Source organism: Monodon monoceros, unplaced genomic scaffold (genome assembly GCF_005190385.1).
Source record: "Monodon monoceros isolate NGI ecotype Baffin Bay Population unplaced genomic scaffold, NGI_Narwhal_1 Super_Scaffold_7, whole genome shotgun sequence".
Lineage (NCBI taxonomy): Eukaryota > Metazoa > Chordata > Mammalia > Artiodactyla > Monodontidae > Monodon > Monodon monoceros.
Window position 1 is genome coordinate 101,245,390 of NW_021703784.1, and position 12,215 is coordinate 101,257,604.

General features: G+C 55.8%; 1 protein-coding gene across 1 annotated transcript; it reads right to left on the reverse strand.

The window, feature by feature from the left end:
• Nucleotides 1-9,177: 9,177 nt before the first annotated feature.
• On the reverse strand, nt 9,178-11,748 carry CD248 (CD248 molecule). Its single transcript, XM_029208739.1, has one exon. It carries the CDS (start codon nt 11,746-11,748, stop codon nt 9,454-9,456), a length of 2,295 nt encoding a protein of 764 aa, XP_029064572.1. The 3' UTR covers nt 9,178-9,453.
• Between the last annotated feature and the right edge of the window lie 467 nt (nt 11,749-12,215).

Consider the following 12,215-nt stretch of genomic DNA (forward strand, 5'->3'; position numbering starts at 1 on the left):
TTCTTGAGTAGCCCACCTGGGTGACTTCCAAATACGGCAAACGCAGTAGAGCCCACACTGAATAGCACCCATCTCTCCAAAGTGGCTGCTTCTTCCATGTCTCCACCTCCATGAATGGCACCACCAGGGGGAGCCAAAACCCGGCGGCCACAGTCCTCCTCCTTCACATTCAGCCGGTCACTGGATCCGGTCCAAATCCACTTGCCAACCACCTCTCAACTTTACTCTCTCCTCCCATCCCAACTCTGCTTCTGCCTCGGTTCAGATCACCACCCTCTCCTGCCTGGGCAGGGCCCTGGGTGGTCTCACCTTACGTATTCCTCTTTTTCCCAGTATTATTGAGATATAATTGGCATATAGCACTGTATACATTTAAGGTGTACAACATAATGATTTGACCTACATTAAAGTAATAGAAAAAATTTTTTCCTTGTGATGAAAACTCTTAGAACTTATTTACTTAACAACTTTCATATAATACATACAGCACTGTTAATTACCTTGTCATGTTGTACATTACATCCCTAGTACTTATTTATCTTATAACTGGAACTTTGTAGCTTTGACTACATTCATCCAGTTCCCCATCCTCCTAGCCCCCACCTCTGGTAACCACAAATCTGATCTCTTTTTTTATGAGTTTGTTTGTTTTTGAAATATGACTGATCTATGACACTTTGTTAATTCCTTGTATACAACATAGTGATTCAATATTTCTATACCTTTCAAGGTAATCACCATGATAAGCCTAGCTGTCATCTGTCACATACAAATATATTACCTAATTATTGACTATATTCCCCACACTGTACATTTCATACCCATGACTCATTTATGTTGTACTGAAAGCTTGTACCTCTTAACCTCCCTCACCTATTTCTCTCCCTGCCCCTCGCCCCCCTCCTTACCTTATGTACTCTTGCTGCTCTCCTGTCTGGTTACTTTTGTAACCCTGATCCCTTGTGGAGTCTCTGATGCATAGTACGGCCTTGATAAATATTGGACAAGTGAGTGAATGGTTTGTTGTTTTAGTGTCTGGGGGGGTTCCAGTGGCCTCTACTTGACCCTTCTCCCTGTAATAGCCCTTGTTCCCATGGGGATATGGGGCTCTGCATGTGTCAAAATGTCCTAAATTACACACAGGAACGAGGAAAATAGTCCGAGGTGGGTCCTCTGTGAGCGAGCTCTGTGGCGGAGCCTCTACTAGGGAAGAAAATTAAAATCTACTCTTTAATTATTTCCTTATTAGTGAGAGAAACTGCCACTTAGAGGTTGCCTGCCGCTTTAAACCAGCTGGTGGCTCTGTAATCTTCCCCTCCTGAAAGACTTCCCCTCCTCTTCAACCAACACAATTGCAGGCCCATGATCCAAGAGAGGCCAAATGGATGCTTGGAATGTAAATTTTAGGCAAAGTCTCAAATATTCTGAGCCTGGCTGGGGACAAGCATCCAGCAGTGGCCTGATCACGCTGCTCCTGAATCCCCGCTCCAGCCTCCCAAGCTACCCCAGCTTCTGCTTGTTTCCAGGTCTGACTTTCAGCCCACATTAACCCTTAACCCCACGGCTCCCAATGTCCTACCAAAGATTCCCTTCTATTTTGCTTGACATCGAAGTTTGCTGACTGCCTGGGGGCCAAGGTGCCCCTGGGAGGACAGCATTTGAGACCTCCTTTCCTTCTGAGGTTTAAAGTGATTACATAGAGACTTCCCTGGTGGCGCAGTGGTTAAGAATCTGTCTGCCAATGCAGGGGACACGGGTTCGAGCCCTGGTCTGGGAAGATCCCACATGCCTCGGAGCAACTAAGCCCGTGAGCCACAGCTACTGAGCCTGTGCTCTACAGCCCACGAGCTACAACTACCGAGCCTGTGTGCCACAGCTACTGAAGCCCGCGTGCCTAGAGCCCGTGCTCCGCAACAAGAGAAGCCACCGCAATGAGAAGCCCGCGCACCACAACAAAGAGTAGCCCCCGCTCGCCACAACAAGAGAAAGCCTGCACGCAGCAACGAAGACCCAACGCAGCCAAAAAATACATAAATAAATAAATAAATAAGAAGCAACAACAACACATAAAGTGATTACACAGCCCCAGATGCTGGTGATGGACTTGAACTGAGATCAGATGGCAGGAAAGAACCCCAAGGGCCCCCAAGAGGGGGTGGCTAGACATAAGTTCAGTACGAGGGTCTGGATACAGACCAAAGCTGGAAACATCTCCTGATGCAGCCCCTCACTCCCAAGGCTGTGACAGCTGTGGCAGCACGCTGTCCTCTCCAGCGCCATGGCCACATGACCAGGAGTGACTGTTGGGTGAAAATTGGCAGCTAACAGCACCTCTCCCAGCAGTCTGCCTGCAGCTGAAAGTGGCTGGCAACCTCTCACTAGTAAACAAGCCAACAACAAAAAGAAGATTTTATCATCTGTCCTACTGGGCGCTCCACTGCAGGACCTGCTCGCTGTGGCTAGAGGGACCTCACACCAACCCAGCACTGTTTTCCTGGTCCCTAAGTATGGCTGTCAGAATGATGGCCCCAAATATGCCCACATCTTAATCCCCTGGAACCTGTGAGTATATTACCTTACATGGAAAAGGGGATTTTGCAGATATGATTAAGGTTAAGAACCTTGAAAGAGGGAGATTATTATCCTGAAATATCCAGGTAGAGCACCCATTTTAATCAGTCCTTTGAGGGCTTCTTTAATCAGCCTGTCTTTTTTTTTTTTTAATGTAAAAAGTTATTTATTTATTTATTGGGGCCGCACCGCACAGCATGCAGAACTTCCCCATTTAGGGATCGAACTCATGCCCCCTGCAGCGGAAGCACAGAATCTTAACCACTGGACCACCAAGGAAGTCCTAATCAGCCTATTTTCAATGGCCACTGAGAGCAGAGAATCTCTGGGACCCGGTGACACACCAGTCTGTGAGGTTGGTCAGCTAACAGGTGGGATAGACTGATTTTACCATTCTGTTCTCCAAAGCCTCGGAATTTTTTTCCTCTGTATTATTCCAAGGAAGTCTGACTCTTCCCAGTGTGACCAGTGCTAGGATGGGGCTGGAGTGAGCCCTCTGAAAAAGCTGCTGTCAGATGCCTGCATTAGAGTAAGAAAATCCAGCTTCCCGTAAGGCCCTCCAAGACAATCCATGAGTTAAGACCTAAATCTTTACTTTCTGCTGCCTGGTAGTGTACCCCCGAAGCCAGGTTTGCCTCTTCTCCACAGGCTTCCGTCATTCATCTTGGGAGTGATATCATCTTTCTAATCTGATTTTGCCCACCCACAGGCCCGTTTTGGTTTTGGGGTTTTTTTTTTTATGTTTATTTATTTATTTTCTTATTATTCATTTTATACACATCAGTGTATACATGTCAATCCCAATCTCCCAATTCATCACACCCCCACCCCCACCACCCCCACCCCGCCGTTTTGTTTTCATTTTCCTCCTTCTCATTAGCTTTCATGGGACAAACCTGGCAATGGAGTAGAGCAAGGGGGAGGGGAAGGGTTCCAGGCACCCGCAACCTCGCACCGTCTTCCCACTCCTCACAGGCATCCTCCTTCAGAATCCTGGCGTCTAACAAGATCCTTCCTTTGATGCAGGGCCCATGCACTGCAGCAAACTCATGGGGATGCCATGAAATATTATAAAACTTTGAGGGAAACACAGAGATACTGGATATCTGTCAGACAACTGGCAAGCTGCTAGCTCGAGGCAGTTCACAGCTTCAACATCGGATTGCAGTACGTTCCTTTCGATGACATAATATCTTTGCACAGCTGGATTTTTGGCAGCTGCCATGATAAAAAGCAAGTACCACAGGGAAAGTCAGTGCAGAACAGGAAATGAAGGTGACGATGTCCTGTCTCACTCCAAGTTTTGAGAAGTGGTGCACACACCCATCAGCAAGTGATTGTGGTTATTTAAGAAAAAAATATTTTTTGTATCTTTCAATGTATGTGTATTATTTTCTCAAATGGTCACTGAGGTATTAAAACACAAGTACTTCTTACGTCATTTGAACCTAACTGTTAAATGGAACTGTTGGGTGACCAAGGGACACCATGAAAAAATCAACTGAGACACTCAGGACATGGTGAACCGACAGTGTTTGGGAGCCTCTGCCGAAGGGACTTGGTGGGCGTAGGATGTCAGTTTCTGTGGATTCATCTCTCCCATGATCAGTTTCTGGACTCTGTCTTCAGGGCTCCCCACTGGCAGCTAAAGCAGACAGCACTTCCTACAGGAGGTTCTTGCAGCCACCCTGAATGTCATAGGCTTCCATCAAGAAACGTGCCTCAAAAAAAAAAAAAAAAAAAAAAAGAAATGTGCCTCTCCTCATAGAGAGAACTTTCTCGTCTCCAGCAGATCATTGTGGCTATCATGGGTATTATAGTATACACATTGTTCAAATGAGGAACGATTAGGGAACCTGCCTAATGTCCCCAACCCTCAGGTAGTGGAGCTGGAATCAAAGCAAGGCTGTTTGGTGCAGGGTGCCTGGTCTTCTGTTTTTTGGCTGCGTTGGGTCTTCATTGCCGCGCAGGCTTTCTCTAGTCACAGTGAGCTGGGGCTACTCTTTGTTGCGGTGCTCGGGCTTCTCATTATGGTGGCTTCTCTTGTTGTGGAGCTCTGGCTCTAGGCACGCAGGCTTTAGTAGCTGTGGCGCACGGGCCCAGTTGCTCCGCAGCATGTGGGATCTTCCCGGGCCAGGGCTCGAACCCGTGTCCCCTGCATTGGCAGTGTGCCACCAGGGAAGTCCCTAGGGTGCCTGGTCTTAACCACTGCCAGTTGGTCTCCTGGAAAGAAATCCCCAAACTCACCAAAAGCACGCTAAAGCATGGCCACTCTCAGGGGCCCTAAAGCTGCATCTGGTCTGGGCCCCTTGTCTGGATCCCACGAGGTCACAGGCCATGCCTCACTTAGCATCATCATTCACCAAAACCACAACAACTGACTGTGAGGAAGGCTTCACCTGCCCCCCACACCCAATCACATCATGATGAGCCTGGGAGCCCACATCTTGCAGCCTCACCCCTAAAAGCAAGTTCCCTGGGAAGTGGGCATTTTCTGATCAGAGACATGGCGGTCATTATGCACTGGCTCTGCTCTAGGGGTGAGGATCACAGAATCTACCTGGATTCAAACCTCTACTTGCTAACTTGGTCAAGTAGGGCAGGTGGCTTAACACAAGGCACTCAGGCAAGTGCCTTCAGCTTCCTCATTCATAAATTGTGGTAAAAATGGCAATTCTTGGGGATTGTTATGGTTCTTAAATGTTCTTTTTTTAAAAATTTACTTATTTTATTTATTTATTTTTGGCTGTGTTGGGTCTTTGTTGCTGCGTGCGGGCTTTCTCTAGTTGCGGCGAGCAGGGGCTACTCTTTGTTGACGTGCGCAGGCTTCTCACTGCGGTGGCTCCTCTTGTTGCGGAGATGGGCTCTAGGTGCGTGGGCTTCAGTAGTTGTGGCACGCGGGTCCGGTAGTTGTGGCTCACGGGCTTAGTTGCTCCACAGCATGTGGGATCTTCCTGGACCAGGGCTCAAAGCCGTGTCCCCTGCATTGGCAGGTGGATTCTTAACGACTGCACCACCAGGGAAGCCCTTTTAAATGTTCTTTAAATGCTATGGTTCTTAAAAGATTCTTAAATGTAAAGCCCTTAGAATTGGGCTAGGCATATAATAAGTGCTGCAAGCATCTACTATTCTTTTAACTAGTATTTGGCACCAAACCCCACTCGCATTTGTAGAGGCCAGGACACCAGAGGTGGAATCCCCTCTGAAAGGCATCCCACGCCCCAGGCCTGAGTTTGCTGGGGGTGGTTCTGAAGCAGGGAGTGTTGGCACCTAGTTGAGCTCAGTAGGTGTTAGTTCCAACCCCCCTCAATTATAGCTCCCCGGCCTGTTCCAATATTGTTTGAAGAATATTTAATTGAGCTCCTAGCGCTGAACTCCAGAATCTCCAGGGCTCCCTGGAGAACCCCCCCCAAACCCCATCTAGTGTAGGAGTCAGCAGACTAATATTTTCAAATGTAGGGATGAGCACTGATATAGAGGTCGGCCTTGAGATCAATTCCGCTCCAAAAACTGTGACTGTCAGATCCCAGCTGAGGACCTCTGAGCCCAAACCCACTCCCTCCCGCTAAACACACACCCCTATGAAAGGTGTCCACACATCCGAGCGCTAGTTGGTGGAAGGGAGGGCCCAGCACTAACAGTTCTTGACCCCCAGGTGAGACGCTGTTCTTTCGCCCCCGGGAAACAGGATTCAAGAGGAAGAACAGCAAGAGTCCCACCAGCTGCTATGAAGACTGGCAGGGACAGCCTCAGCTTGAGGACCAATGTGAAGCCGTCTTGGGGTATTCCAAATACGACGGAGGGCACCTGCGAGCAGATCTGCCGTTCTGCCGGGGGAGCTCGGCAGATATTACAGTAATAAACATTTAATAAATTAAGCAACTATTCACTAGTGTGCTCTAGTGTGCTCTGGGAGAGGCCGGATTGAGGCTTTCTGGTGGCTTCAAGCCACCGAAGGTAGGTGGCGCCAAAGGCCCATTCATGGACACCGTCCGCCGGACTCTTGATACCGTCTCGGAGCTCCCTCCAAAGAACACGCGATCTAGACGAACGGAAACCAGGGGCAGGGAAGGAGAGTGGGCGCCCGGGTCGGGTCCAAGGGGCATCCTGCTCAATAGGGTTCGGACCCAGTAGTCTGAGCATACCCAGAGGCAGTGAGGACTTCGAGGGTCCCAGGTCCGGAGCGGGCGTGGCTTCCGTCCTCAGAAGGTGGGGCCTAGGGTGGGTGGGGCTATACATTAACAGGAGGCGGAGCCTGAGAGGAGAGGTTGGGTTACTTTCTCTGCGTGGTTGATGCCTGTGCTCAAAGCCCCAGAGAGCAGCGCTCTGGGTGGGCGGGACTTAAGGGACCATCAAGGGCGGGGCTTCTGGGCATTCTTAGTGGGAGGGCCCTGGGGCTCTGTGTAGGTGGGCCATTACCTCAGTAAGAAGCGAAAGTGTGTTAGCCATACGTGGGCGGAGCTCTTCCCTTGGTGAGGCCGGTCTGGGGTCCCGACCCTACGATTTTGGATGCTGGGGGGGGGCGTGGCTTGTAGCTGGGTGTGTAGCCTGAAGAGACGCTAGAATGGAATGCGGTGAACCCCTGGAGGGCGGAGTTTGCATCTCTACCGGACAGAGTTCATGTCTCTGCGGGATTCCCTACACTCGTGGACCTAGTCCCCAGCTCTGCAAATGGCGGAGCTGCGTGAGGAGAATGTGTAAACTCTGGGCGGAGTTCATACCTCCTGGAAGCTGCAACTAATAACCTCCAGTCTCCTAACGCAAGCTGCGCTTAGGAGGCGGGGCTATAGCCCTGGTGGGCGGGGCGTAGAGCAGAGGGGCGGGGCAATCGCTCAGCGAGAACCTCTGAGCTGGCAGGGGGCGAGGCTTGTGGCCTTGGTGGGCGTTGCCTCTGGAGAGTTTCCGAGGGGACTCCAGACAGCAGTGGGTGGGCGTGGCTCGTAGCTCCGAGAAGCCAAGCTGATAGTGCAGGCCCGGGTCGCGCCTGGAGGAGGCGGGGCCTGAATCAGTGGGCGGAGCCTCAAACGCAGCTCTGGGTCTGGGCGGAGCCCCATTTCGGCGCTAGTGGGGGCTCTGCCCTGGGAGGCTGTCTGTTTAGGGCCGCACGCAGCTCCGCATCTGGTGCTCATTACAGGATGACAAAGAGCCGGCTCTGGGCCCCCTTCCCCACTCCCATCCCCGCCCTCTGACAGCAGTGCTTTTAACTCCTTCCTGCCCTCGGGGCGCTGTGGATCTCCTGCCCAGGGTCACAGGAGGGAGCTCTAGTTCTTCCCGTCCTGGCAGACTTTGTCAACCCCCAGTCTGCGACCCCCACCTTCTTCTCAGACCTAGGCCTTTGGACCACCTCGCGACCCCCACTCCCATCCAGTGAACCTCTCCGGCGGCGCCTCCAACGTTAAAAGCTTGGGCTGGATCTGTCGGGGGCGTCTGGTTTGAGTTAGGGGAACGTGAGAGCGGAGGGGGGGCGGTGCGTAGCGTTCCCTCCGCCCCCTCCATGCCGCCCCCCACCCCGCGCCTCTATTCGTCCCCAACTCCCGCCCCTCCTCTCCTGGTCCCTTGGGGCCCAGCTCAGCCTTCTAGCCCAGGCCCAGCCCCTGGGGTCAGAGGGTGGCAAAGGGCACTGCATAGGAAAGGGGGCTCTGGGTCACCCCTCCTCGCCTGCCCGGGCGGTCGTGGTGGTTCTGCTCCGTCCTAATTAGAGGTCCCTTAGAAGCTGCAACTGAAAAATCACAGAGGTGGTGGGAACCCACGCCTCCCCCTCCCCCTCCCCTTGCCACGCCTCCCCCTCCTTGGTCCCCCCAAGGCAATGAGCCCAGGATGAGGGAGGTTGCTGGGTCCCCACAGGCTGTGATTTTTTTCACCATCCCCTCCTCCTGTTCATGGCACATCTCAGCCTGGAGCAGCCTGAGCCTTGCTCCGTCTGCAGTTCTCCCTCTCCCAGCACCATCCACACAGAGAAGGGCACAGTGTGGCCCAAGATGGGAAAGCCTTGCTCAGGAGGCTGCCCAGGGAGCTGCGTGTGGGATCTCGCTCCTGGGCTCCTGGCTCTCCGCAGCCCAGCTTCTAGGCTCTTACTCCCACCGCCTCCCCAGAGCAGAGAGGAGTGCCTCCCATCACCTACAACCCAGGGGGGGTGACAGCACCCTTGACTCAAGCCGCCTGAGCCGCAGACACCAACTTCTGGGCGGCCTTTGAGGAGGGGAAGGGAAGCACCAGAGCTGACTCTCTAGACCGCCTTCACTCCCCAGAATCACCAGACCTAAACTTGCCTTTGACCCCCTAAACCCCAGTTTGGCTCCAGTTCAGCAGAAGCCCTCATTCCAGATTCAGTCCCACCTTCTTAGAGTTATGGTAAAAAGAGGAAACAATATGAAATTCTCTTCATGCCGAACCTCCCACTCCTAGGCTCTCTGTGTGACCTTGGGCAAAGTTCTGCCCTCTCTGGGCTCCTGTTTCCCTGAGAATCTCTAAAGCATACCCTGCCTTGAGGAGTCTTACCTTATTTCCTGGGGAACCCAAACAAGCTGAAGGAAGATCCCCTCTTTCTTTTTTCTGAGTCCTCCCAGACCCTCCCCTCAGGCACCAATGGGGGTCAGGAGCTTTGGGTGAGGTTGGCACCCCGTTTATTGGAGAAGACCCCAGAACCCACCCCCTGAGGTCCTGGGGGGCCTCGGCATCTCCCCCGTCGTGAGTGCTGGGCCAGGAAACAGAGCTCCCAAGAGTCAGGTCTAGCGGTTGACTGAGAGAGGAGCCTGGCTGGGCCCGGGGGACCAGGAAGCCTTCTGTCCAGCTGGGCAGCCCCCGTGGGTCCCTGGTGCAGCCTGGCCCATATGTCCAACGCATGGCCCTTCCCCCACCCCACAGATCGGGGGCTGCGCCCCATCACACGCTGGTTCTGCAGGTCTGCACCCCTGTGAGACTGCCCCGGTGGGGCGCGGGTTCCGTTGAGCCCTTGCTCCCGGCGTGGGTGACCCAGCGATAGCAGTCGGTCACGCGCTTATTGGGCGCGTGGGGGCCACAGCGGGTACAGTACACGATGCCCAGTGCAAGTAGGACCACTAAGAAGACGCATGTTGGCACTAGGAGTGCCACCAGCAGCCACCGATCATCCCTGCGGCTGCGGCCTGCTGGACTGGCCTCCCCCAGGGCTGTGGGGACTGCCGAGGGCAGCCACGGGGCCAGGTTGGGGTCAGGGGTACCTTCCCTTGGGACTTGTCGGGCTTTGGAATGGGGGTGTGTCGGGCTAGCGAGTAAGGTCTGGTTAGTGGGGCTCTCTGGGGGCAGGGGAGTGTGGAAGGCTGGGGGTTGGGTGGCAGCAGGCACGGGGACTTGATGGGCAGGCGACACAGGGGGCCTGGAGGTAGTGATCAGAGAAGACTGGACAGTGGAAGTAATGGGATGGTGGGTGGCCTGGGCTTTGAGGACTGGGATATCTGGGGACACAGGGGTTTGAAGGGCGCTGGAGGTGGTGACCAGAGGGACGTGGTTAGCTGGGATTCGAGGCAAATGAGTGGTGTTCTGGGTATCTGGAAACATGGGGGACTGGTGAGCAGGGAACAGTTCAGGATATTTGGCTGAGATAATTGGGGGCCGGTGGGCAGGGGTCAGTCCTGGGTGTGTGGCAGAGATAACGGGGGGTCGGTGGGCAGAAGGCAGATCTGGAGAGTTGGCTGAGATCTTGGGGAACTGGTGGTCAGAGGGCAAAGCTGGCTGTACTGCAGGGATCACGGGGGGCTGAGGGGCAGGGGTCAGGGGTGGACGCGTGGCAGAGACAATAGGGGGTTGGTGGGCAGAAGGCAGTGGGGGGCGTGTGGTAGAGACCACCACAGGCCGGGTAACAGAGAGCACTGAGGAGTGGTAGGGGACCCTAGGGGCACTAAGCGGGGGTGGCCAGGTGGGGTCCAGGTACGGCATCCGTGACTCTCTGTCCTCTGGGAAGCTAGGTCTATAGGCCAGGCCAAAGTCAGGTGACTGCGTGGCCTCCATCCACGGGATCCCAGGCATCTCTGTCCAGCCACCGTCGAAAACCTCCCAGGCTTCATCTTCATCCTCTTCATCCTCCCCATCCTCCAGCAACTCGTCCCCAAGGTCGTGGGAAGCCCGGGCGCCCACGGCCCCAGCGGGGCTGCAGCTGATGCCGTCAGCCTCCAGCTCGTGGCCCTCGCTGCAGTAGCACTCAAAACCACCAACGTAGTTGACGCACATCTGCTGGCACACGCCGGCGATCCGGCATTCATCGGTGTCCACGCAGCGGTGCGGCTCATCCTCGGCCGGCCGGAAACCCAGGCGACAGTGGCAGCTGTAGCCCTGTGGCCCTCCAGGCTCACACTGCTGCTCACACAGGGCATGGGCACAGGGGTCCTCGCAGCTGCGCCCGTCCACTGCCAGCCGGAAGCCCTCGGTGCAGCGACAGGACACCCGACCGTCCGCCTCCTCCACGCACTCGTGTTCACAGCCCCCGTTGTCCGGGCCGCAGCCGGTACCGGGGCACAAGGGCCCAGTCCGCGACCAGCCCACGCCACCGTCAGGCTGCTTCACGCAGAGCAGAGAGGCTTCTCTGCCAGCCTGGCACGGCACGGCAGCCACAGAGCCGAAGGGCAGCCACTGAAACTCTGCGGAGACCAGGTGGAAGGGCGTGGTGTAGACGGCGGGGCCGGCCTGGCCTGCCTCATCGGGCAGCGCTGGGCAGGAGCCCTCGAAGCCAAACTGGCACAGGTAGCCATCGACGGCCAGCGTGCACGAGCCCTCGAGCCAGCGATGCTCGCCACTCGCCTCAAGGGCCGCGCAGCGCTGGGCCGGGCAGGGCCCACCCGTGGCGGGCTGGGCCCAGTTGGTGAAGGCCGTGTCCTGGTCCCCTGTGGTCCACGTGAAGCCCCGCAGTGGGCGCTGAGGCTGGCAGTGCCGGGCCTGCCGCTGCAGCCCGATCCACAGCAGCCGGCTGGCCGGGCCGGGGCCCACCAGGCTGTCCACGCGCCGGGCCTCCTCGGGGGTCCGCGGCGTGGCCAGGTCGCCCCCCAGCTCACGGCAGGCCCGCCAGGCCTCCAGGAAGGTGCGGCGCCGCGGGAAGAGCGCGTAACAGCTGCCGGGGCCGCAGGCAGCGCGGGGCTCGGCGGCCCAGGGGGCCTGGCCCAGCGTAGGCACCGCGGCCGCCCAGGCCAGCAGCAGGCGCAGCAGCATCGCGACGCCCCCTGACTGGCCCGGGCCCGGCCGGCAGCCGCTCTTGACAGAGGGAGGGACTGGGGCCTCCGGCGGGCGGGCCGGGGGCGGGCCCGGGCCGGGCTCAGGCCTTGTAAGGAGTGGGCTGGGGCCGCTGCCAGCTCCCTTCTCTCGCTCCCCGGGGGCCGCCAGAGCAGGAAGCAGTCGGGCGGGGGGCAGGGGTGGGGGGTGCTGGGAGTGGGGGCAGGGGAGGGGAGGAGGCGCTGCTAACGGGCTGGGAGTCGAGGAGAGGAGGCTGGACGACCCTCAGAAAACTCCAGCGCCGTCTGGGGCTCTTGGCGGAGGGTTGAGGTCGCTTCCCAGAGACTCACAGAGACCCCAATCGGGACACACTGACCTCATCACACCCGTGAACAACTGCTTGTCATGTGTGTGGAAGCATGCTCTGACTCACGCTCTCACATCACACACGTGTGTATGCTCCTCTC

What these genes read in the sequence shown, in the direction of transcription:
- CD248 (XM_029208739.1), bottom strand. Translation starts at nt 11,748, where the DNA reads ATGCTGCTGCGCCTGCTGCTGGCCTGGGCGGCCGCGGTGCCTACGCTG.